The sequence below is a fragment of the Dasypus novemcinctus genome, chromosome 8, assembly GCF_030445035.2.
Source record: "Dasypus novemcinctus isolate mDasNov1 chromosome 8, mDasNov1.1.hap2, whole genome shotgun sequence".
Classification (NCBI taxonomy): Eukaryota; Metazoa; Chordata; class Mammalia; order Cingulata; family Dasypodidae; genus Dasypus; species Dasypus novemcinctus.
This window is the reverse complement of record NC_080680.1, coordinates 11469274-11495267: the sequence shown is the minus strand read 5'-3', so window position 1 is coordinate 11495267 and position 25994 is coordinate 11469274. Positions and strand designations below refer to the sequence as shown.

Genomic DNA, 25994 nt, shown 5'->3' with positions numbered 1-25994 from the left:
TCTCTGGCTGACATATCTGTCACTGTCTCTTACTTATTTCTCTATTTTCCATCTGTCTCCTTTCTGTCATCTGTTTTCTTTTCTTACATGCTCCCATGGTTGTTGGTTTGCTCTCAGGTTTCTCTAGTCTTTTTTAAAAAAAATTTTTTTAAGATTTATTTTTTATTTATTTCTCTTCCCTTTCCCTGCCCCCAGTTGTCTGTTCTCTGTGTCCATTCACTGCGTGTTCTTCTGTGTCCACCTGTATTCTTGGCAGCGGCATCCAGTATCTGTGTCTCTTTGTTGCGTCATCTTGCTGTGTCAGCTCTCCGTGTGTGCGGCGTCATTCCTAGGCAGGCTGAACTTTCTTTTGCGCTGGGCAGCTCTCCTTAAGGGGCACATTCCTTGTGCGTGGGGCTCCCCTACACAGGGGACACCCTGCATGGCATGGCACTCCTTGTGCGCATCAGCACTGCACGTGGGCCAGCTCCACATGGGTCAGGAGGTCCTAGGTTTGAACCTTGGACCTCCCATGTGGTAGGCGAAAGCCCTGTTAGGGCAAATTCACTTCCCTCTCTAGTTTAGTCTTGACTTCTTTTAAAAAATTTTTAATTGTGAATTGCTCCTTTACCTTGTCTTTTTTTTTTTTTTTTTTCATGGTTTTCTTTTGTCTGGCCCCCTCATTTCTGACCTTTTCTATATTCCTCTTTCATGGCTTCTGCTGTTTGCTTAATGTTAGGTAAAGTTACCTTCTTGGGCATATTTTTCTAGTTTGCGTCATTGCCTGTCAGTCCATCATTCAGGTTGTTAGTTGTCTTTTTTTTACCTAAAATCTTCATGTGACATCCAACCTTTCCTGAGACTCCTCTGTAAATGAGATAGGTTTTTCTGTTTTAGGAAGATCTTCTGTTTTAAGGGATGAGAATGTTTCAAGATAATTTTCCTGGCTTCAGCTCCTTAAGGCTGCTTCTTCTGTTTTTCTGACGTATTAAAAAATATACTCTCTGTGGCCACCTCTATTATACTTCCCCATCCCCCTCAGATGTCTTTCCCCTATGTCTGTTTGCTGTGTCTGCTCATCATCTTTAGGAGGCACTGGAAACTGAACCACAGGACCTCCCATGTGGGAGGTGGGTGCCTGACCACCTGAGCCACACCCACTCCTTGCTCATTGCATCTGCTCATCTTTTTTTAGGAGGCACCAGAAACTGAACCCCAGGGCCTCCCATATGGGAGGTGGGTGCCCAACTGCCTGACTGCTTGAACCATATCTACTCCTCTCTTATACCGTATTGTACCTTTTTTTTTTTTGAGCCCTACTTTTTTTTTTTTTTTTTAATTTATTTAATTCCCCTCCCCTCCCCCGGTTGTCTGTTTTCTGTGTCTTTTTGCTGCGTCTTGTTTCTTTGTCCGCTTCTGTTGTCGTCAGCGGCACAGGAAGTGTGGGCGGCGCCATTCCTCAGCAGGCTGTTCATTCCTTCGCGCTGGGCGGCTCTCCTTATGGGTGCACTCCTTGCGCGTGGGGCTCCCCTACGCGGGGGACACCCCTGTATGGCACGGCACTCCTTGTGCGCATCAGCACTGCGCATGATGAGCCCTACTTTTTATTGAACTTGCCTTCAAAAGAAGCGTTTTTAAAATTAATTTATCCATCCATCCATCCATCCATCCGAAGTGTATAAACAATGGACCTTAGTATAATCACCATATTATACTTTTTGAGACATCATTTTTGGCAAACATTAAGAGCCCAGGTGTATTGGTTCTAAATATTAATGTAGTTTGGTATTGCTCCAGTAGTTTTTAATATTAAATTGAGTATTTGTCCTAAACTGTTCACGTGTTTAACGATGATTGTATATTTCCTAGAGATGGAATGATGATAAGACACATAGATACACACAAGCCTGGACTCTGTTTAAGAAAAAGTTAAATGCCTTGCTTATTCCTTTTGTTTATGCCAATGCTGGCAGAATTTTTTGGACATTAGAATGGAGGAAATAAAATTGTTTTTTTTTTTTTTCTTCTTTACTTGAATGAATTCATACTATATAAAGCCATATGCAGTATAATTAAAGGTGTTATGTATTTAATGGGATCAGTCCTTCTCTTTGATTAACTTAGATATCTAATTGTGAACTGTTTGAGTTAAAGGAAACTCAGCTGAAAAACTGGTGCTTAATGTTAGGGTTTAAGTTGCTTTTGAATAGTAGTTCCTAACCCTTGTTTCACTACCTCTGCCCACCACACTGCAAGCTTCTTTTGCTTACATATCATGTTACCCACTGTGGTGGGGTGAGGCGGACATGAGTAGAGAGGGGCTCCCACCCTGGGACCACCACTGCTATGGGACTTGGGAAAAGAAATCTTGAGCCAACCCTACAGGTGAATGGGGCAGACATTAGCGAGCATATAATTCAGGATCACTGTCATGAAAGCATACTGGCCAGTCGTTCTGTTGGAGATGATACAATGTGTGTGTATATGTGTGAATACAGAAAACATCGGAGCAGTGTGGGGCCCAGCAAGCCTGTTTCCCAGCCGCGGCGGAACATCGTAGGCTGCAGAATTCAGCATGGGTGGAAAGAAGGGAATGGACCTGTTACACAGTGGAAGGGAACAGTTCTGGATCAGGTTCCCGTAAATCCTTCTTTGTATCTTATAAAATATGATGGATTTGACTGTGTTTATGGACTAGAACTTAATAAAGATGAAAGAGTTTCTGCACTTGAAGTCCTCCCTGATAGAGTTGGTAAGTTCTTTTTTATTATTTTTATTTTTTGGCTTTTAAAATAATTTTGAAATGGATGCTCTTTTATCCAGTCCTTTACCTTCTTAGTATTTTTATACACTATACACATTTAAATCAGTCACCTAAAACTACAAAACCTGGTGAGCAAACATTCTGCAACTGCTGTTCAAGGAACCATGCAGAATATAAAGATATATAAAATTGCTCCCTCATGAAGATTACAATATAATTCCTAATATGGTTATTGCTACAATTTTTGCTCACTATTTATCTGGACTTTCGTAGGTAAAAATATCTATCATTAGCTGAAATAACTTGTGTTAATTTCATCAAATTTTAATATCTAAAAAAAGTCATATGAGTTTATTTTTGAATCTTTTTGTAAGATATATGTGTTCATTATATGTTACGTAAATGTTATTGTCTGTACTTAGAGCTAAAATTTAAGCAACCAGAAAACACTTGAGCTTTATAATTCCTTAGAGTTTGTTTACACAGTGTTTGTTTACACAGTATTTGTGGAAATGAAAGCCTCTCTTTTCATGTATACAGTATCAATTTTCCCTTGCCAAATGTTCCTAAAGGCATAAAGTGTATAAAAATGTCAGATAGAATACAACCAAATTAATGTTATTTTCTTCAGAGTATTTAGAAATGTTTTACTACAGTAATGCTGTTCTTGCTTAAAATATTGGTTTCTGCATTTAGAATTGTCTTTAAAAGCTTATATCATGGGGAAAAAAAAAAAGCTTCAGCAGATCTAGACTTTCAGGGATAGATGGAATATTATAAAAGCTATTTTTTTCATTCTGAGATGAAATTTTGCTATCAGATTGTTATGGGCAAAAAACTAATCAGTCCCTCCTTAGCTTTTCTTCACACTATGCCATTGTGTTCTTGGTGGACGTCTGCATTTTCCCCCAAATTGGCTCTTTGCAGTAACAGCAAATTACCTTCTTTCTAGAGATAGGTGTTTAATCTTTAGTCATCTTACATTAACATAGTTCAGTTTTCACGAACATCTTTCTTTAAATTTAAATCTCTATTATTATTCCCAAAGGTAACTAGTGGTATAATATTAAGTTCTTTTACATTTTCAACATTATCTGTTTTTTAAGTGTGACTGGAAATCTCATACTTCTCATGATGTGCATCCTGTATTTCTTCTTGACATCAAGCCATTTCTCTCATAAGAAACTAACACATAAGAGTCTTATCTGCACAGCTTATAAAATATTATCCCACTCTTTCATATCAGCTGTTTATGCTAAATAAGGCCATTCATTCTTCTGACCCAGAATTACAATCTCCATCCCTTTTAAGGCACGCTACAGGAGACAAGTGGTTGAGCTCACACCTCCCACGTGGGAGGTCCCATTCAGTTCCCTGTGCCTCCTGGAAAAAAAACCAACAAACCTAACAACAAGCAAAACAAATGAAAAAACCAGCTTAGGGAAGCTCATGTGCCTCAGTGGTTGAGTGCTGGCTTCCCATGTGTGAGGTCCAGAGTTCAATTCCTGGACCCCAGTACCTCAAGAAAAAAATTTTTTACAAAGGATTTTATGCAGATCAGTACAATATCATATGCCTAATTTAATTAATATTCAGTTACTAAAAATTTTAATATTTACCATGATGCCTTAGTACTTTAGACTGTGTTATTGTTTTCAAGCGAAAAGTGGAGAAAAAAGGAAGTTAGTTGACCTAAATAAAACATGTGATGCCATATACAGTATTGGTTCCCAAAATGAGTTCTGTCAACCTCATGGGTTCCCTGGAACCTTTTTAGGGGGTCTTTGAAGCCAAAACTATTTACATAATAGTAAGATATAATTTAGCCTTTCCACTGTCCGTTTTGAAGATCTGTATAAATCAGCAAATACAGTAACACAGTATTTTCCATACGAATCATCCATGATATCACTAAACATACATTGATAAAAGACCCAGTCAGTGTGCAGGACAGATGAGTGAATTTTAATTTAACAGAGAATGAGAAGTTTATTGATAATGTTTTCAGATGCTATCTTACAGTTAACCTTTTTTTTATTTTTAAAGGCAATGGGTTCTATTTTATTAATTGTATCCAGTCACAAATCAACCTGAAGTCACCAAATGTGTAGACACAATGAGAATTTTAGTGTTTATAGTCTTTAATAGAAGTAATGATAAAGGAATAGATCTGGGTACAAATAGGACTCTGCAGTCGGCATCAGGACGTGGCGCCTGGCGTGAGATCGTGTTCTGGGTGACCACCTGTGCAGCCACTTTGAGGATCTGAGGCTTGTCTGTGTTCCTGGCCATGCGGTTGCCCTTCTTTACAATCCCAGTAGTCCATGCGGGAGCTCTGCAAAGGACAGTTAACCTTTAAAGAATTACTCTTCATTGAGTTTTGATGTAGTATCATAGAAGAACATCCAGAATTATCTGAAAAGAGTATTACATCTTTGCGTCACTGGAATTTGTACCTCAACTTAAACTGTGTAACAGATTGAATTCAGAAGCAGCTTTGAGAATCTAGCTACCTTCTATTAACTGGAGACATTAAAAAGATTTGCAAAAATGCAATACCAATGCCATTCTTTTTACTAAATGTTTCGTTAGAAAACATAGTCATTTAAAATGCATTATATTAGTATTTTAAAATATTTTCAAATTTTCTCATTTTTAATTGCTAAAATGCTAAACATTGATAGATGCACTCCATATACACAAATGCTGCTTGGGCTCTTAGGAAATTTTAAGACTATTAAGGAGTCTTGAGATTATAGAGTTTGTGTGTTGCTGGCATGAAGAAACCTGCAGTACTTTTTTTAAATAAACATTTATTTTACTGATTTATTCCCACCCCATTCATTGTTTGCACTTGCTTTCTGCTCTGTGTCCATTCACTGTATGCTCTCTGTGTCTGCTCATCGGAGTGGAGGCACTGGGAACCGAACCTGGTACCTCCCATGTGGGAGAGAGGCACCCTAATAGCTTGAGCCACCTCCACTCCCTGCTTTGTTGCCTCTTTCATTGTATTTCCTCCTGGTGTCTCCTTGTTGCATCAGCTGGCCGCACTGTCTTGCTCATGTTCTCCAGGAGGCACCGGGAACTGAACCCAGGACCTTCTATGTGGTAGGTGGGTGTTCAGTCACTTGAGCCACATCTGCTTCCCCAGAATCTTTTTTAATCATGCAGAGGGGAATTAATTTATGTAATATTTGATAGTTATTTGCAAATTATGTAAGCAAAGAAAACCACTACATATGTTTAGAGTATCCTGATAAAATTGAAATGGCTTTACATTTACCAGGAAATTCTAAGTTTTCTTCCTTTGGTTTTTATTTAAAAGCAGTCAAAGCACTGCTTAATGGGCAAAATAGGAGTGTTAATTGTTTTTTGAACATAGTTGTCCCAGTGGCTGGTAAGGAGTATTTTGAAATTCAGAAATAAATAGAATTAACTGGATGTTCTCAAACTGTGGTCCCCAGAAGCATCAATTCAAATTCTTGACCCCATCCCAGGGGTACTGAATCAAACTCTGGGAGTAGGGCCTGATGATTTGTGTTTTAACAAGCCTTCTGGCGATTCTGATGCATAATCAGTTCAGTGTTCAGAGTAAATATTCAGTGAAATGGTTTGTAAACCATTGGGTTTTGTTGTTGTTGTTGTTGTTTAATTCCTAGCAACATCCCGAATCAGCGATGCACACTTAGCAGACACAATGATTGGCAAAGCAGTGGAGCATATGTTTGAGACGGAAGATGGCTCTAAAGATGAATGGAGGGGAATGGTCTTGGCACGCGCGCCTATAATGAACACGTGGTTTTACATTACCTATGAGAAAGACCCTGTCTTGTATATGTACCAGCTATTAGATGACTATAAAGAAGGGGACCTTCGCATTATGCCTGATTCTAGTAAGTATATATTGGCAACTTTTATTTTTATTTGAAAATAGTTTGAATTTCAGAAAAGATTACTATGTTGCAAACACATTTTTTTAAATTATTATGTGATTATTGTTTGTCATGACAAGCATAGGTTGTGAAAATTTTTTAGTATTTAAGTATAGTTGAAGCTTCCCCTTTACATAATTTTCTCTTTATAACTACCCATAGCAATAGAAATGTACTTTAAACTTCTGTTCCTTGAAAATCAGCTTTTACCAGGAGCACTTTTTAAAAAGCAGCAATCGGAGCATAGGATCTGGTCTTGGGATTTTCAGTTCCTGTGTGAACCCATATACTTGGGTATCTTGAATTTCAGTTTTGTAGTTATTCTTTGAAATTATTTTATCAATATTACAATTTATTGTTTTACTTTAATAATAGATGATGGTATGGAGACTGCTAAAATAAATCCTCATTTAATTTTCACTCACTTGTAACGGTTATTAAATAATAACCTGTCTTGTTTTATCTAATTTTAATTATTATGAATCCAATTCCAGATATTGTACCATTTTATCTGTAAATAGTTGTGAATCTTTCAACAAACTGCATTTCAGGGTCAATATGTAGGCAGACCGTTTATCCATTTCCACAAGTAGTCTCAATGAAGGTCACTTTAGGGGAGAAAGCAGAAAGGGGTGTGACTTGGGTTAATTCCTTCAAACCCAGTGCTGATTACTCCATAACTTTTATTCAGCCATGTGGATCTGTGGCCTTGACACATGTGGCTGACAGACATTTGATAAGTTAGCAATGTAGCAGTTGTCTCTCTCCTTTTTTGGTCTTTAGTTCTTCCTCTTAACAGATCAGTTAATGAACCTATTAATGTGTTTATCTGGCCTTTATTTTCTTGCTACTTAGACTTTTTTCTTTTTAAGTTTGACATATTTATTATAATGGATATTATTTAAATATAAAGGAGTTTACCTACCATGTCAGCATTTCCTGAAAGCATTTTCAGAAGCTAGTTTTAACATTTTTGTAGCTATAAATCCAATGACAGCATGTACTATTAACCTAATAAATAGATAGTGTGAGGTTATTTACACATAACCCATCCTCTTTCCTAACACTTCTTTATCTTCTCACTCTTTCTTTCTCTAGATTGCTAAGTATTTTTGCGGGTGGTTTGGAAATGTATTTCACGTTAGAAACAGGCAATGCTCTGATGTAACAAGCTCTTGAAATGGTTTGATCACCTGCCTTTGAGCCTTAGTTCTGTTGCTTAATGTAGGCCTCTACATGAGTCCCTTGGGTTGCTCAGGGTTACTGTAAGATTGTATGATCCTATGTTCAGAATTCCTTTATAAAGAGGAATTACTTAAGCAGAGATGCTCTTTGAGGGACGAGAATTTTTGAAGACCAGTTAGTTCAGCCTGTGTTTGTCACTTCACTGTTTACCAAAACTGATAACATTATACCCAGGTACTTCATTTATGTTGTATATGATTATTAGTACCAGAAGTCAGAATTGCAGTTTTCAGATTGGGTCATTCAATTAAAGAATTTTTTTGTAGCCAAAGAGGTGGAAGACAGTTGCTGTAAATATATATTATATGGTCCAAACTAGGATACTTGTGAGAGTGAAAGGGTGCATTGCTAGTAATCATGCTGGGACAGCTGGGTAAATGGATTTCTGGTCACTCTACGTGAACATCATCTGCTATGGCATGCAAAGTACCTTGAGTTAGGACTTGTAAGGTTTTCTTAAAATTGTAACTGTTGTGCTCCCCCCACTCTTTTTTCTTTTCCTTTATTTTTGTTGTTGGTGCTTTCTCTTTTTTTTTTCCCCCCGTAGTCCCAGAGCTTACACAGTGCCTATGTCATAGGTTAGTGTTTTTCCATACTCTGATTTACCTGGGGCCATCCTCATAGATTTACTTGTAATTGATCTGGCAGTGGAGTTCAGTTAGCATCTATTTTTAAAGTATGGGAAATTTATCTTACTTTGAAACGAGGTTAGAAATATGTTATAGAATCAGTGAAATCAAGGAAAAAGTGTATAGTTCATTCTCAGTAATCATTCTCAGTAGGAATTCTCTGCTTTGAAATTCTATTTCAGAGTCATGCAAACTTATTTTTAAGAAATTATGCAATTATTTAGATTTTTGTCTTGGCCCTTGCTTTCTTTTAGTCCGTATCTGCTTCTCAGGTTCTTACAACTATCAATTAAACATGAGCCATAGGAATTTTGGGTTATGATTTTCAAAACCATTTATATGTCTAGATCAGAGGGTGACTAAGTTTTATTGAAACACAGCCATGCCTGTTCATTTGTGTTTTGTTCATGGCTGCTTTCATGCCAGATGGCAGAGCTGAGTAGCAGGTACGGAGACCAGATGGCCCTGGAGCCTGAATATTTACTCTCTGGCCCTTTTAAAGAACATGTTGGTCAACCCCTAGTCTAGATTAAAAGGGATGAATTCTCAGGATTTTGAGATACAATGAGCATTAAAGTAGTTGTGAGAGTTGGTGTCTACAAATTGACTTCAGTTTTTTGCTTTTTGTCTTCCCTCCCCCTCCCCCCTTTTAAATACAGATGATTCTCCTCCAGCAGAAAGGGAACCAGGAGAAGTTGTGGACAGCCTGGTAGGCAAACAGGTGGAATATGCCAAAGAAGATGGCTCGAAAAGGACTGGCATGGTCATTCACCAAGTAGAAGCCAAACCATCTGTCTATTTCATCAAGTTTGATGATGATTTCCATATTTATGTCTACGATTTGGTGAAAACATCCTAGATGTCATCATGAACTTTGCCAAATTTGTGGAACTATTAAATATATAATTTGTAGACATAAAGACTTGATTGCTTTCCAGTTTAATGAAAGCTTAAATGTCCCTGCGAACCCACAATCTCTGCCAGCAAAACTGTTTCGTTCTGAATAGTACAGATATATGTGAACACAAAGCATTTTGTTTAAGGAACCCCCCTTCCTCTTAAAAGAAGCCTGTCTTTTTGAAGGGGAGTTACAGACACATTTGGTAAAAGTTAAGCTAGTATCATAGTCATCTAAAACTATAATAGAACTTAATCATTTCCCCTTCACCATAACACTCTCTTATTCTGCTGCCACAATGCAAGCATAGTTTGGTATTTCTGTTACTTCCTTTTTTGAGATATATGTCTGTGTCTACCTATCTATATGTCTATGTGTTTACACATGTGCTATATGTATACACATAGATATATGTACACACACACACACAGTTGGCAGTCCTTTCTTTGTGGATTGGGATAGGCGTTAAATAATTTTTGCCAATTTAACCAGGAGTTGCTTGACCCAAGTTAATCATATTTACTATATTATATTCTTTATTTTAAATTAAGTTGGGCACAGGATGCATGTAGGAATGTTGAATCTGTTTTGAAAGTCAGAGGTTCAGTGCACCTTTTAAATTTGGAGTTAAGTCTCTTTAAAAGTCAAAATATGAAAAACAGCTGTGAATAGTTAAGACCCATATTTGAAGTTGTACAAACTGGCTAGAAATCTGGTTAAAAGGCTGCCTTTAATTCTAAGCATTGGGAAAAAAAAAAATTTTTTTTAAGATTTTACATCATAAATACTTTTTAGCAAACCCAGGTACTTGGTCCACATGGTATAATGAAGGTATATTTTGGATGGCACATTTGGTCTGTTATTTGTACAGATTAGCAATCTGGATATTAGTTCATGAATTTAAAAGGCATCAGTACATCAGTGATTTGTGTGTATGTGTTTTAAGTTTCTAGAAGAACACAGTACTTTCATATTAGAAATGTAAGTTTTAAGTGTGGCATTGTCTTCTAACAAGTTCTCCGGGATTCATTTTTCTTTTTTCTTTTTTCTTTTTTGTTGTTATTTTTATTAATACATGGTTACGGTCAGAAAGCTTTTTACCCCTGGCTTTTCCCCACAAAGAATGTCTAGACAAATAACAGCTTAAATCTTTTGAAGCCTTTTGTGGTGTTGTATGTTCTTGCTTCAAGTATGCTGTTAATGTGGATTCTATTCAGTGGACTCTAGGATTTTGCATGTCAGTGGTATATTGCCATATAAGGTTCAGTCATCTGTGTTAGCTTGTGGGTGTAAATAATAGCAGCCCTTAGCCACAGAGCCCTTTCATGGTTTATTCCTGCAAGATAGTTGTAAACCAAAATAGAACTGCAAAAGTGGTTGGTTTAGCAGCAAAATCTCTGTGTATCCCTTTGTTTTGGATGAACCGTGGTGGTTTGAAAGCAAGGAGAAATGCAGTATATGAAACTAGTCTCATGGAACAATTATGAGACCAGAGGTTTGATCTTGTGCGTTTAGTGGACAGAAGGCTAGACAAAAATGCTGTCTGTTAACACCAGTTTTGCACCAGAGGTCTAGGTGTCTTCTTTGCTGTGACTGGTCTTGAAGATAGAGATTCAGTAGTTTAAAGGCCCTCCTCCACATGTTGTGCTCTATTCCCATTTTAGCCTTAAGGTTTGTGCCTCATCATGCTCTTATATGGGAACAACTACTCACCGTGTTAATACAGCATCTCGATTCTCTGTCCATGACAACAGTTGTATTATACCCAGTTTTTCATCTCAGACAACCAAAGGCAAGCTTCTCAATGCAGTGTGAAAGCACTGAGAACCCAAGTCATAAATGTTTCTTGAGTGTTTGAACAAGTTTCATCCTGTAGATCTATTGTGTGTTTTCTATCGACTCTTAGGAGTCCCTGCATGTAAATCCCAAGGCTGAGCCTGACTCCATGAACCCAAGCTAATATTTGTGGCACAAAGTGAGTGGGTGTGTCTAGTATACACAAAAATATTCATTACGTGGTACAGTGAACTTGGGCTGAAAAATAAAGTTCATCTTGAAGTAGCCTGTGGGTTGGGTCAGCTGAAACAGTTTTAGCATTACCTGATGACTTGCATTGTGGTTTTTCTGCAAGCAACTTTATACACCACATAATCTACCAATCTGTAAAAGAAATGTGACTTGATTATTTTAATAATTGTTCCATTTATTGCTTTTAGGTCAAAGGAAGGGGAAGGGTTTTTGTTTCCATTTTTTTCCCCCTATTCTTTCTTTTGGTGGCTTTAAAACACATTTATTGATGCTGTGGCTAATTCTACTCCCTAGCCCCTGTGTTTGGGGCTTCATTTTAGGCTCATGTTTCAGATCTGCATGCATTGCTTGCATTTTCCTGGTATCTGAATGTTGGTTCCTTATTCTAGGAATTCAGCGTTAATTTCCAAAATTATCACGGGGCTTGTGACAACACAAGACATGAATCTGTGTACAAAATTTATTGGCCTTTCTCATTTACCTGCTATAGTATTATTGTATTGTGTGTGTGCGCGTACATGTGTGTGTGAGAGTGCGAGCGAGAGAGAGACATGTCAGGCTGCCATGTAAAACTTCAAAGAAAAATCTGAAAAGCAGACCATCCTTTTTTGCATGCTCTATTCTAAGTAGAATGTTCAATGTAACTAAATTGCATGTTAAAGATATTTAGGTTTTTTGTTTTTTTATCTTTGCTTTTATTTTATTTTATTTTTTCTGTTTTCTGTATATTTGCTTACTGTGCTGTTTTAGTGGTCGTAGGATAAAAATGCACTGGTGAAGCAAATGTAGTGCCAACAGAAGGTAATTTTCCACTTGTATATGTCATGCAGCATTTGAAGGGACTGTGTATTCTTTAAAAAAAATCACAGTTACTTCTAAAAACAGATTTCATTTCTATTATTGTTTTATGTGCCAAACCCCAAAGTGCATTGGACTTGAATTTTTGAAGGCCGTAGACCCATTAGAAGACTGTTTTGATTGTCACAAATTGTAGTGCCTAAAAACATTCTTAAGCTGATTGTCTTAAAAAAGTGAAAGTTCTCCAAAGACAAAACAGAAACAATTATAACAGAAAGTAATTATGGTTGAAATGTTTGTGGTTCCTTGGAAATGCTGCGCTTTTTGTACTTTACATCATTAGTGCAGTTGAATGAATGTGTTATAGTTCAGAGGTCTTCGTGTTCACATTTTAAAATTAGGTAAATGACCTCATCTTTAGAGCTTGAATTCATTTTTTAATTTTCATTTTATTTTATACAATGTGTAGACAGTTCCCTGTTCTCTGCATTTAGAAGTATAAACAATATAAATCTGTTAATTCTGTAAGTAATTTTTATAATTATGATGTAACTCTATCCTATCCTTAAAACATTTAAAATAAACCCTTTATGTGCAACTTCTGACTGTAAATTTTGTGCTCATGAGCAAAATGTGATGTGTTAAACCTGTTTTTTGAAAAAAGTTTTTAAGGCAAACTTTTCCATCACTTTTATGTCAGATATGCATAGGAACAGAAAGAAAAAGAATTTGTATTTGTATGATAGCATTTAATAATACCAAAAATGAGGGAGGTGGGTTATAATCGGTATCACAAATATAGTCCAAAATACTAGTTTGATTTCACATTAATGAGAATTTTAAATTTATCGTAAAACTTTAAAAAGAATTAGGTAGAGTTAATTACTGTGATGTACGTTTTAAACTTTCACATTATTCTTGATTTGAATATTGCCTATAAAATACTTCTGTTCATACTTAAATGCCAACCAATGAGATTCTATAGTGGAAAAAAGTCTCCATTTCTCTTATCTTAAGGATAAAGAAATGAAGATAATGTTTTAAAAAAACCCAAAAACCCATGTGTGTTCCATGTTTTATTTTCCTTAGTAATTTTAATTAGTGAGGTGTAACGTAGAGTTTATGATGTGCTTTTAATTAGGAACGTTTTTTGTGTTCCCCCTCTTTAGTTTTACTAAAGGAACTCTGTTAAGGGTAGGAGAAGAAAGGATAGGTCACCTGTTTCCTTCTTTTACAAGAATGGTTGAGACTTGTTGATGGAATAAATTTAAACCCTGGCTTTAGGAAATCCTGCTTCTAGGCTTGTCTGGGTGCAGTAAATGTGAACCAAGACAAGTGATAGTTGAGGAATTAGTTGGACTAAATGTATGGTCTTTTCCAACGCTGGTAGAATATAGTTGTGGGAAGGAAACAAACAGTTGAAGAGTCTTGTGTGAGATACCCCAGTCTGGATTTTATAATTGTCTTAGCCGAAGGTAAATTAAATGTTGACTGTGCTATTGGAAGTACAGCTTGGTAAATATTTTCCTGGAAAAATAGCAAAGCAAGTTTAATGTAAAGCTTAGAGGTTGCTGACTGGTATTCGTAAAGGGATGAGGTAGGTCAGCATTTTAAATAGTCATCATTATTTGAAAATTGGAGGGATGGGCCTTCTTTTTCTTATATGTCTTAGTTCAGTTGCAGTTCTGTGATAATAAAAGCATTTGGCACTTAACAAGCATTAGTGGAGGCTTAATAAATACCATGCCAAGCATTTTACATGCATTGTTTCATTTAATTCCTACCAGTCCTCCTGTGAGGAAGGCACTACTTTTATTCCTATTTTACAGATGAGGAAAAGGGATGGGGGCTGGTTTAGTGTCTAGTACAGGATTGTAAATGTAGAGGTGGCAGAGTGGAATGCATGCCCAGGGTGCCTGACTTGACGGTGTGCCCAGGATACTCTCTTGATATGTTTTCATGGATAATTTTTTAAACCTATTTCCTAAGTTCACAGATGATAGCAAAGTGTTCTCTTATTTCCATATTGCCAAGTAATAAAATGTTTTGCATTAGTCACTACGATGTAGGAATCTGTTTCTGTATTTGTATGCTTTAAAACCCAAAGCTACTTTTTTTCCTTGAAAATATGAGCACTGTCTGGTTATTAGAGAAATGCTGAAGGAATTTAAATATTTCATCACAAGAATATAGATACTTATATATTTCAAAAACACTCTAAGTATCATTACTGAATAGTTTTGTAAAACCTGAAATTTTTGTGCTCATAGTGTACAATCTCATATTTAATTTTTTTCTGTCGATTGGTTTGACCTGTGTCATGAGAGTTTTTATGCTACAGGCTTAGATTATTGCTCCAGACATTCCTAGCTACTCTGTCTTTATATTGGCTATGTTACTTTGAATTTTAATGGATCAGGTGGTAGAGAAGTTGGTGATACTTAATTGTGCCTGTAAGTGACAGCTGTGAGGTGAGAGCACCGTCCGAGGGGTATGCTGGCCTTGGTGACCCATAAAGGGGCAACCATTCCCGTGCTGCCTGGTCTGTTAGAATACGGGAGTAGATTACTATGTTTTAGACTTACTTTCAGTTCCATTCCTTTCGTAATTCTTTTTCATTTCATTCAGTGCTTTCTGGGTGCAGGATGGAGTTCAGGTACCAGGTAATGACCTAAAATCCTTTATAGGATAGGATGGGTTACATATAAGTTTAAAATTCTGTGTTTTTATGTTGGAACTGCTGAAGCAGATTACGATGCTGGTGAAAAGTGTTTTTAAAACCTTAATGTTACCAAGCAACAGTTATCAATAGCACAAGATCGAATTTCAGCGCTCTGAATGGCCTTCAGATATAGATTTGTCTCCTTAAGGATTTCAAAGAAATTTGACGACTACCCATGGCTTGTGCTTATGTTCTGCTGGCAGCGTCCCTGGGCGCTGTCACCAGAACACAGGAGGAAGGCGGTCGCTAAGGACTTAGGGCAATGACAGCAGCAACAGCTGTCTTCCGTAAAGTTGTTCTTTATCATGTACTGTGTGTGTGCGTGTGCATGTATGTGTCTGTGTCATTTCCTGGAGTCCTGATTTTAGCAAGAAAATGCTGCTGGAAGTTTTGCTGTCATGCTGTGATAAAGCAGTTTTAACCATTGGTTTGATTTCTTTTTTTTTTTTTTTTAAAGATTTATTTATTCCCCCACCCCACCCCGTCTGTTCTCTGTGTCTATTCTTTGTCCGCTTCTGTTGTCAGCGGCGTGGGAATCTGTGTTTCTTTTTGTTGCGTCAGCTCTCTGTGTGTGCCAGCTCTCTGTGTGTGCGGTACCATTCCTGGGCTGGTTGCACTCTTTCGCGCTGGGCGGCTCTCCTTACAGGGCGCACTCCTTGCGCGTGGGACTCCCCTACGCGGGGGACACCCCTGCGTGGTAGGGCACTCCTTGCGCGAATCAGCACTGCGCATGGGCGAGCTACACACGGTTAAGGAGGCCCGGGGTTTGAACCGCGGACCTCCCATGTGGTAGGCAGACGCCCTATCCATTGAGCCAAGTCTGCTTCCCCACAAAGTATTTTAATGATAATACTCAGAGTCTATTTTGATATGAACGGGATGGATAGATTTAGTGTATGTACTAAAAGAAGTATTGGCATAAAAGCCAGATGACTGAGCTCTAGGTCCAGCTCAAGCACTTCCTCTTGGTGTGATATCAGGGCAAATTACTTAGCCTCTCCATCTTGGTTTCCTTATCTGCAAAATGGGTGTCGAATCTTGCCCTGCTTCCAGTTTCCAAAGAGACTGTGCCTGAGCATAATGCAAATGTCACACTGAAGCAGAGGGAATGTGTCACCATCATCTTAGTGGTCCCAGAATATTGGTTTTCCATCCAGCTAAAATTCCAGGAGGTAAAGGTGACAGTTTGGTCATTTAGGGGTTAATATGTTTTGCTTTTATTTTTTTATGTTTGAGATCACATCTCTTAGTTCTATAAGGTCAGTTTCACTAATCATATAATGTCAGGAAGATTTCAGAATTTACTTTTTTTTTTAAACACCAGAATCTACTGGCACATATAAAAATTAATGTAATAGTGTGTGGCAGGATAGTAGAAAGTTCAGCAATCTCTGTTTTATTGTGCCTGAGAAGTAGGCTATAAACCTAACCTTTACTTATAAGACATAATACTTGAGTTTGCAATGCAAAGTGTTGGCTGTAGTAGGTAGTAATTTAAATAGCAGATCCACTTTCAAAATGTATTGTTGCCAAAGAGGAAAGCAACTGTATACAAAAGGACAGTTAAGTGCAATGAAATATATCTGTTGTGGACAGTAAGGAAATAGTCATTAGCTCATTTTCACCTGATTTTTAGCAAGCTGTGTATTTAGTCACAGCTCTTTTTTTTCCCCTTTCTCTTGTAATGTGAAATTAATCTTTAGAGAAGTTTGAAAAGTTGATTATGGTTTGAGGGAAAAAAATTTGCAGGTACTAGAATTCCTCTTAGTTTTCTGTATCCTGTCAATTAGTTTCCCACCTTTTTTTTTTTTCATAAGGCAGTACCAAGGATTGAACCCAGGACCTTGTTCATGGGAAGCAGGCACTCAGCCACTGAGCTATGCCTGTTCCCCAATGAGAGTTGTTTTGTTTTTAGGAGGTACTGTTAATCGAGCCCGGGACCTCATATGGGAGGCAGGCTCTCAACCACTTAAGGTACATGGGCTCCAGTCTCCACACTCTTAAGTAAATGTAGCTTTATTTAAATTACAATAGAATCTCATTCTGCTTTAATGAGTGCTCAACAAATTCCATCAAGATTGTGATGGGACGGTGACTTTTTTTTTTTTTTTAAGATTTATTTTATTTATTTCTTCCCGCTCTCGTTATTTGCACTTGCTGTGTCTGTTCTTCTTCCTTGTTTCTTTAGGAGGAAACAAACCTGGACCGCTGGTATGGGAGGAGGCACTTAAATCACTTGAGCCGCCTCCATTCCCGCTTTGTTGTGTCTCTCATTGTGTTTTTCTTCTTGTGTCTCTTGTTGCATCAGTTTTCCGCTCCTGCCCATCACACCCACTCACTGTCTTCTTTAGGAGGCACCGGGAACCAAACCAGGGATCTCCCGTATGGTAGGTGGGAGCTCAATCTCTTGAGCCACATTCGCTTCCCGGGATAGTGATTTAAATGGTGGCACAGGAATGTGATGCTGCTCAGGTTTTTATACACGGCATTCCAGGTGGTAGAGGAGCAACAAAAGTAGCATGTCTAGAAGAAAATCCACATAATCGTTTTCTTCTGAGAACGTGGCTGGAGGTGGGGAAGGCTTAATGAATTAAAACTTCTTTAGAATGGAATTTCAACTTTTGGAGGCTTCCTAGTCTTTATTGTAACTTATAAAACGTACCTAATTCAGCTTGAATGTTATTGATAGAGTAGCAAGAATGTACATTTCTTCTATTGTATTTTGTAAATGTGTGTGTGTATATACTCACAGACATAAATCCATATGTACACACACAAATAATTTCCCAAGTTGCCTAAAATCTTTTCTGGCACAGAAAAGATTCTTTGAAGTTCTCCATCATTATTTCTGAAATTTTAAACCAAGTCTTGTTGAGATTGCTCGCTCTTCTCAGATAAATGTAAAATGATAATGGTATATGCCTGGTGTACATCTTGGGAGGAAATGACAGTAATGGCTCCTAAAACTTGTAGTCACGTTATTATTTAAATACATGATTTTATTCAGCAGTATATTATTAAAATTTGCCAGTACATGAAGATACACATGGTGGTTATGATTTGGGGAAGTTGGGGGTTGTTGTGCTAGGGCAGCGGTCAGATTGCTGGTAAATTAAAGTTGGTCTGACAAAATAAGTCTTGGGCAGGGATTTTGGGGTCTGGTTTCTATTCTCTTAAAATATCTCTATGCCTCAGTTTGCTTCCTTGCATGATTTTCTTTTTATTCATTTTAGAAATTCTGATTTCTCTATCCAGAGTAATGTTATGATTTCCTGTTTTTTTAAAGCTTGTTAGAAACAAAATGATTCAGTAAGTGACAGTCCATTTGGCTTTAACTGTAAAACCAAAATAATTTAGGTAGCTCACAAAAGGCCCTTGTTGCCTGTAAATCATTAGCGTATATTTTCAGTTTTCTCTATCACAAGCTTTATCTTGTTCTGTCTTGTTCAGCTAGGTGCTTTCACTGCTGTTGTCGTAAAAGCAGCAGTTAAATTGGGGCTTTGGGACCATGGACATGAAGCTAATGTAGGCATTTGCTCTTTACCAACTCTTCCTCACTGCTCCATATTGCGTAAAGGAGATAAAGTCTAAAGATTGCCATTTGGACATACAATTATTTGTGAAATTTGGAGTAGTGTGATGTAGTTTTTAAAAGGAAAATAGTAAAATATAAACTGTAGTACAATCTCAGTTTACAGCCATAATTCTCTCAGCTGCGCATTAGCCAACTGAAGTTTAATATGTTGGGTCGTGTTTTCTGCAGTCTCTGTCAGTGAGGTGGCACTCTGCCTGATCAGCACAAATGTGCTCCCCGTGTTCAGGCAGGGTCCATTTGGCCCTGGTCGGCCTTGCCTGTGTGGCAATGTATCTGCTAATTCTCAAGTTTAAGGTGCAAACTCTCCTATCTGTGGTTTTACCGTAATCACAGGGTCAAATTTCATGTATCCTGTTAATTTCAGAGAAATTTAAAAGCTTTTTCCTAGTCTTTGTAATTGTCTTTGTAATTTAAAATTTCCTAAAATTGTTTTTCACATGTTTTATTAACCTTTAAAAATAGCCTTAGTTATAATGTGAAACTAGAATGGGGAATGAGTGCTGAGTTGTGGTTTTTGGCTAGTCACCCTGTCTGAAAGATAACTGGACAAATTACTGACTTAGAAAGGCACAGTCTATCTCCCTTGGAAAAAAATACCAGCTTTACCTTTCAGATGGGGATATTATGGGATTTATTGGATCAGAAAAGGGCTTCAAATATTTTGAGGAAACAAACTATTAAAACAGGCCTTTAGTGAACCCCAGAATGTTTTCATATTTTCCTTATGCTGTGGAAAGAATTCTAGTTTCAACCTACTTGTGTATGTCCTATTTTCAGCCCTGAATTGGAAGTGAATTGATACTTACCAAAGCTGATGAGAGACCTTAAACAAGCGATTTATTCTGAAATGCTAATTGTTAGTTCCAGGAAAAAGAAGTTCCTCTTATAACTATAAAACCAAATACCTGCAGCCTGGCACTGTTACTCAACTTAATTGGCCTGTGGAATGCATTTGATAACAGTCCACTATTTAATTGTGGGAAAGGGTAAAGGAGCCACTCTTGACATAAAAATTCAGGGTAGAGGCATCCACCTTGAGAAGAATCTTTGAAATCAGGAATTGCTGTAGTAGAAGAAAGAACGTGGTCAGGGAGAGAATGGCCTTTTGCATAGATGTCTGTCATATAGGAAATGGGAAGATAAAATAGGGACAGACTGAAATACTGTCTAAAGTTAAATTTCAGGTGTGACTGCTCGGGCAGGAGACCGTGACAAAAAGAAAAATGGCTGTGGGCTTCACCAAATTACAAACAGAAGAACCAAAAGTGGATCACAAATAACTGCTAGAATTTACAACTTTGGGAGCTGGTCCAATGTGACTGTGATGGCATATCTTGAATAAAATATGCATGCTTTTCAGTTATTTAGGATCAGTTTTATTGATTAGCATGGCAATTCTTTTTAAAAGAAACTAGTTCCTTTAAACAAGTGGTAGCTGGGAAGGCTAGTCATTGTTTAATGGTTTCCTTATTATTACCACTTGGAGGAGTTCAGGGAGAGGGGAGGAAAAGAGGCAGACAGCCCAGGCTGCCTGTTGGAATCAGCACCATGTAACTTAATGAACTGGAGGCTTACCTGACTGCTTTCTTAGACATAAGTCATTCCCCAGTCTTTTCATACTTTTATTTCCCTTGCCATATCAACAGTTCACACACATTTTTAGGTTGCTAAATGTGGTCTGTCATAACCTTCCAGGAAATTCAGTGACTACCATGTATCCTGTAAAGGGTAGTTTTTTTGTATGTTTTCTTCATCAGAGTGTGACATTGTGCATATATTCTTTACTCCTTGGGCAGAGGGGTTTAAAAATCCAAGAAATAGGAATTTACTGCACATTAGAAAATATGCGTCGTCATCAGAAATATGGTCTTTTTCTTTTTTAGATTTATTCGACCCCCCCCCTCCCCCATCGTCTGCTCTCTGTGTCCATCTGCTGTGCACTTCTCTGTGTCTGCCTGTCCTTCTCGCAAGGAGGCACCAGGAACCGATCCTGGGAACCCCCCGGGGTGGGAGAGAGGCGCTCAGTCTCCTGTGCCACGGCAGCTCCCTGGTCCGCTGCATCCTCCACTGTCTCTCCTCTGTGTTTCCTTATGCTGCGTCATCTTGCTGCGCCAACTGTCTGCCCAGGCCATCCCACTGTGCAGGCTAGCACTCCTGGGACCCTCCAGAGTGGGGGAGAGGTGCTCAATCTCTTGTGCCACTTTAGCTCCCTGGTCTGCTGTGTCTCTTTATTGTCTCTCCTCTGTGTTTCTTTTTGTTGTGTCATCTTGCTGTGCCAGCTCTCCTGCATGGGCCAGCTTGTCTTCACCAGGAGGTCCCAGGAATTGAATCCTGCACCTCCCGTATGGTAGATGGGAGCCAAGTTGCTTGAGTCACATCCGTTTCCCCTAAGTAATTTTTATGCACACTCAGGTTTGATAACTACTATCTTGGATCTTAGGGAGAGTTGAAAGTTGTAGAATTACTTTTAATATCTATAAGGCTGCATCTTAGGGGTGTGAAAAAATACTTTTATGGTTCTAATGATCTGAACCCAAATCTTCCTCCATTTAAAACCTCTAGATTAAGTTTTATATCAACCTGAGAATCTCAATAAAGACTTGAAAACTATGAACATGGTTAAAATTGTTGACTTTGTTCCAAGTTGCTCAGGTTATCAGCATCTGACATTACTGTGCTAGTGACCTATCCATTAGGCAGACTGTATTTGTTTGACTTCTATCCTTCACCAAGTGACCCTTGTCTCCTGTTGGCCATTAGGAAGGAATATTCCTGATGGGAAAAAGAATTATGCTTTGTGGGTATACAAGTGTTGGTAGCTTCATCACATATGTAATGCAATTGCTTTTTCCCCTCCCTTTGAGTTACCAGGAAATGAACCTGGGACCTCATATGGGAAGCAGGAGCTCAACCATTGAGTTACAGCTGCTCCCCTACATCCTAATACCTCCATCCTATTACGGAAAGCATACTTAGTAAAAGTTTAATGAAATGCTATAAGACAGTTCATCAGTCTCTCATACATTAATTTAACTTTAGGAATGGACTGATGTGATTTTATAACTGGAAGGTGCTTATTTATTACAAGAGACAACTATTTCATTAAAGGAACAAGATAGTATTTCATCACCATTTATCATGAACCCCTCAAGTTTTTCTGAACAACCATCTTGGCTGTGTTTTTCACAGAATTCACAGTGTGTCGTGAGGCTGGAACTCCGTCTACAAACCTTAATTTTGGCATGTGTGTGTATGTGTCAATGCTCAAGGCTTAGCTCAGCCCACCCAAGTGTACTTTATGGAGAGCTCACGTTTTCCTAATGTGATTACTGAGCTCTCTGTTTTAATTATAAGATGGATAGATAGGCAGGTTGGTAGGTAGATGGATAGCTAGAGTGAGATTAATATTGTCAATACTACTGTCCAGAATCTGAGATATAAAGCTTGGTGTAAAAGTTAACCTACATTTTAAACTCCTTGATACCTTCCTGGAAGGGAGCGTGAAAATTTTAAAAACTAGTAAGTGATTATCAAAAGAGGTGTTTGTAAAATAAATTGGGTATTCCTTCTTAACCGTTAATCAGAACACATCAAAATTTATGGAATGCAGCTAACAGTGCTCAGAGAGAAATTTATAGCTGTGAAATCCTCCATTAGAAAAGGAAGTCTCAAATCAATAGTGTGAACTACCAGTTAAGAAAATAGAAAAGAAGAGCAAAAAACCCCAAAAACAAAAGAGAATAATAAATCATAAAAATACTGGGAAAGTGAATTAGAAAACAGAAATCAGAAAAACAATAGAGAAAAATCACAGAAACCAAAAGTTGGTTTATTTGAAAAGTTCAACAAAATGGGTAGACCTTTAGCTACGCTGACCAACTGATCAGGAAGAAAAGAAAAAAACACATTACCGAAACCGGGAATGAAGGAGGAGACATTACTACTGACCTTAGAAAAATCAAAAGAATTGTAAGGTGACAGGATTAGCTTTATACCAACACATTAGACAACTTAGGTGAGATGGACAAATCCCAGAAAGATACAAATTACTGAAATACTGTCAAGAAAAAAGAGAAAAGCTCAATAAAACAAGTCAAAAATTTGAATTAGTAAAACTCTTACATAACGCCTTCCAGATGGCTTCCCTGTTGAATTTTAATTTTTACTAAATTTAAAGAACTAATAGTCCTTCACAGACTATTTTAGAGAAACAAAAAATAACACTACCTGACTCTGATACCAAAGCCATACAAAGACATCACAAAAAAATAATTTTTTCTCGTGTATATAGTTGGAAAAATCATCAACAAAGTACTTGCACACCAGGGGAGTTGATGTAGGTCGGTGGTTGAGCAAGTGCTTCCCATGTCCAAGGTCTTGGGTTCAATCCTTGGTACTTCGTAAAAACACTCTGAAACCAGTGGGGGAAAGTGGGAGAGAGGGTGGAGTATATGGAAATCCCCTAAAATTCTGATGTAACATTTATGTAATCTAAAGCTCCTCTAAAAAGAAAAAAAGCTAGCAGACCAAATCCAGCAGCATTCAGGAAGATTTAGGTACTATAACAAAGTGAAATTTGTTTAATACCTAAAAGCCAATTAAATAATGCATGTTATTAATAGATGGGATAAAACCATGTGGTCATCTCAAAAGATGGAGAAAAAGCATTTGACAAGATCCAACACCCCATTTAAGACAAATTTTCAAAAGTCTTGGAATAGGAGGGAACTTCATTCTCAACCTAATGAAAGGTATCCACGAAGAAGAGAAATCTGCAGCTAACAAACTTAATGGTGAAAGAATGGCTGTTTTCCGCTTGAAATCAGGAATAAGCCATGGATGTCCACTCACCACTTCTAACATTATACTGGAGGGTCTAGCCAGTACAATTAAGGAAAATAAGCCTCCAGGTTGAATAGGAAGAAAAAAAAAATCTTTTTGCAGCTAACATGATGTAGAAAATCTGAAGGCATTCTCTCTCACACACACTGAGCTAATGAATTCATAAAGGTAGCCACATAAAAGGTCTATATACAATAATCATGTATACACACATGCGATAAAGCATTCAAAAATGGCATCGAGTAATCACTATAATTCATAATACCATCAAAATTAAAATAGTAATAAACAAGTACAAGATTTGTACTTTGGAAACTACAAAATGCTGCTGAGAGAAATGAAAATATCTAATTGGGAGATTCCGTGCTTGTGGGTTGGAAAACTCATTAAGCTAACAATTTCTATAAAAATCCCAATAGGCTATCTTGGAGTGGCTACTAAAAGAAAATTAGATTTTACAACAACAACTTGATTACTGAACAGAAAGTAGTGACTTGAATGACAAGAGGGCCAGTCTTTCAAGAACAATAGAACAAATGTGAACAAATACTCTCTCAATAACAGGACCAAAGCATGCTGTTTCCTGACAGAAATGGATAAAAAGACAGTTCAGTAATATTTGGGGACTTCAGTATTCCTCTTTGAAGTGGATAGAACAGCTAGATAGAAGATCAACAAGGAAACAGAAGATTTAATAACCTATAAACCAGCTAGATCTATAGAACACTCCACCAACAGCCATAAAATATATACATTCTTCTCGAACATGCATGGGCCATTGGCCAGAATAGAACATATGCTAGATCATAAACCTCAAAGCGTAGAAATAATACAAAGCATGTTCTCTGACCATGATGGAATGAAATCAGAAGAGAAATGTAACACTGATGTTTATCAGTAAGTGGGAAACGGAGTTAGCAAACCCCGGGCCTCCTTGACCCGTGTGGAGCTGGCCCACGCACAGTGCTGATGCGCGCAAGGAGTGCCGTGCCACGCAGGGGTGTCCCCCGCGTAGGGGAGCCCCACGCGCAAGGAGTGCGCCCGGAAGGAGAGCCGCCCAGCGCGAAAGTGCAGCCTGCCCAAGAATGGCACTGCACACACACAGCTGACACAACAAGATGACAACAAAAAGAAACCCAGATTCCCAGTGCCGCTGATAAGGATAGCAGTGGTTACAGAAGGACACACAGTGAATGCACTCAGAGCAGACAACTGGGGTGGGGGCGCAGGGAGAGAAAGAAATAAAAAAATTAATCTTTAAAAAGAAAAAAAAGCATAAGTCAGAAATACTTTGAAATGAATGAAAATCGAGACCTACCAAAACTTACGGGATGCAGCTAAAGCAGTGCTTAGTGGGAAATATATACCTGCAGGAGCTTGCGTTAAGGAAGATCTCAGATCAACAACCTAGTCTACCTTAAGACCCTGGAAAAATTAGAGCAAAATCTAAAAGAAGCAAAAGGGAAAATTGATGAAGATTAGAGGAGAGGTTAACAAAATAGAGAATAGAAAAACAATTGAGTAAATCAATAAAATCCAGAGCTGATTCTTTGAAGAGATTAACAAAATTGGCAAACATTTAACTGGTTTGACAAAGAAGAAATAAGGGAAGATTCAAGTTACTAGAATCAGGAGTGAAAAGGGGGACATTACCACCAACCTTACAGAAAGCAAATGGCTCTGAAGGAATACTTTGAACAATTGTACACCAATATATTTATAACTTAGATGAAATTTTAAAAACTCCTAGAAAGACACATTACTGAAACTGATCCAAGAAGAAATACACAATTTGAATAGACCTATAACAAGTGAAGAGATAGAATCAGCAATCAAAATATGACTCACAAAGAAAAACCCATGCCCAGAAGCTTCAATGCTGAACTGTACCACTCAGAAGAAATAATGCCACGTTTTCACAAAGTCTTGGAAAAAAATGGAAGAGGAGGGGACATTTTCTAACTCATTTTGATATCAGTGTTTCTCTGATATCAAAGCCAGACAGAGACATCACAGGGGAAAAAAAGTACAGTCCAGTATCTCTTATGAACATGGATTTTTAAAAAAATCCACAAATACTAGTAAACTGACAATGGCAATCTACAAAACAAATTATACATCAGGACCAACTGGGATGTATCCCAGGGATGGAAGATTGGCTTTTTAACATCCCAAAATCAATATAATGCATCATATGAATAGACTAAAGGACAACATTCACATGATCATCTCAATAAATGCAGAAAAAGCGTTTAACAAATCCAACACTATTTCATGATAAAAAACACTGAGCATCTGTGATTATACTAAAAGCCATTGATTGTACACTTTGGATAGATTGTATTGTGTGTGAATATATATCTCAATAAACCTGCTTTAAAAAAAAAAAATAGAAGTGAAAGGGAATGTCCTCTTAATTGATAAAGGGTATATATGAAAAGCCTGCAGCTAACGTTATACTTAATGGTGAAAGACTGGGTATTTTCCCCCTAAGGTCAGGAATAAGGCAAGGATGCCCACTGTCACCACTGTTATTCAGCATTGTACTGGAGCTTCCAGTGA

General features: G+C 37.7%; 1 protein-coding gene across 5 annotated transcripts in view; it reads left to right on the top strand.

Moving 5' to 3' along the window:
* SPIN1 (spindlin 1) overlaps window positions 1–12871 on the top strand; it is an 88504-nt gene extending 75633 nt beyond the window's left edge. For all 5 annotated transcript variants that reach the window (XM_058301444.1, XM_004481422.5, XM_023585463.2 and 2 more), the window contains 3 exons: window positions 2478–2731; window positions 6403–6636; window positions 9209–12871. In XM_058301444.1, the coding sequence (XP_058157427.1) occupies window positions 2478–2731; window positions 6403–6636; window positions 9209–9408 (688 nt within the window). In that variant the 3' untranslated portion in view covers window positions 9409–12871. The remainder of the gene's footprint in view (window positions 1–2477; window positions 2732–6402; window positions 6637–9208) is intronic.
* The last annotated feature ends 13123 nt before the right edge of the window (window positions 12872–25994 follow it).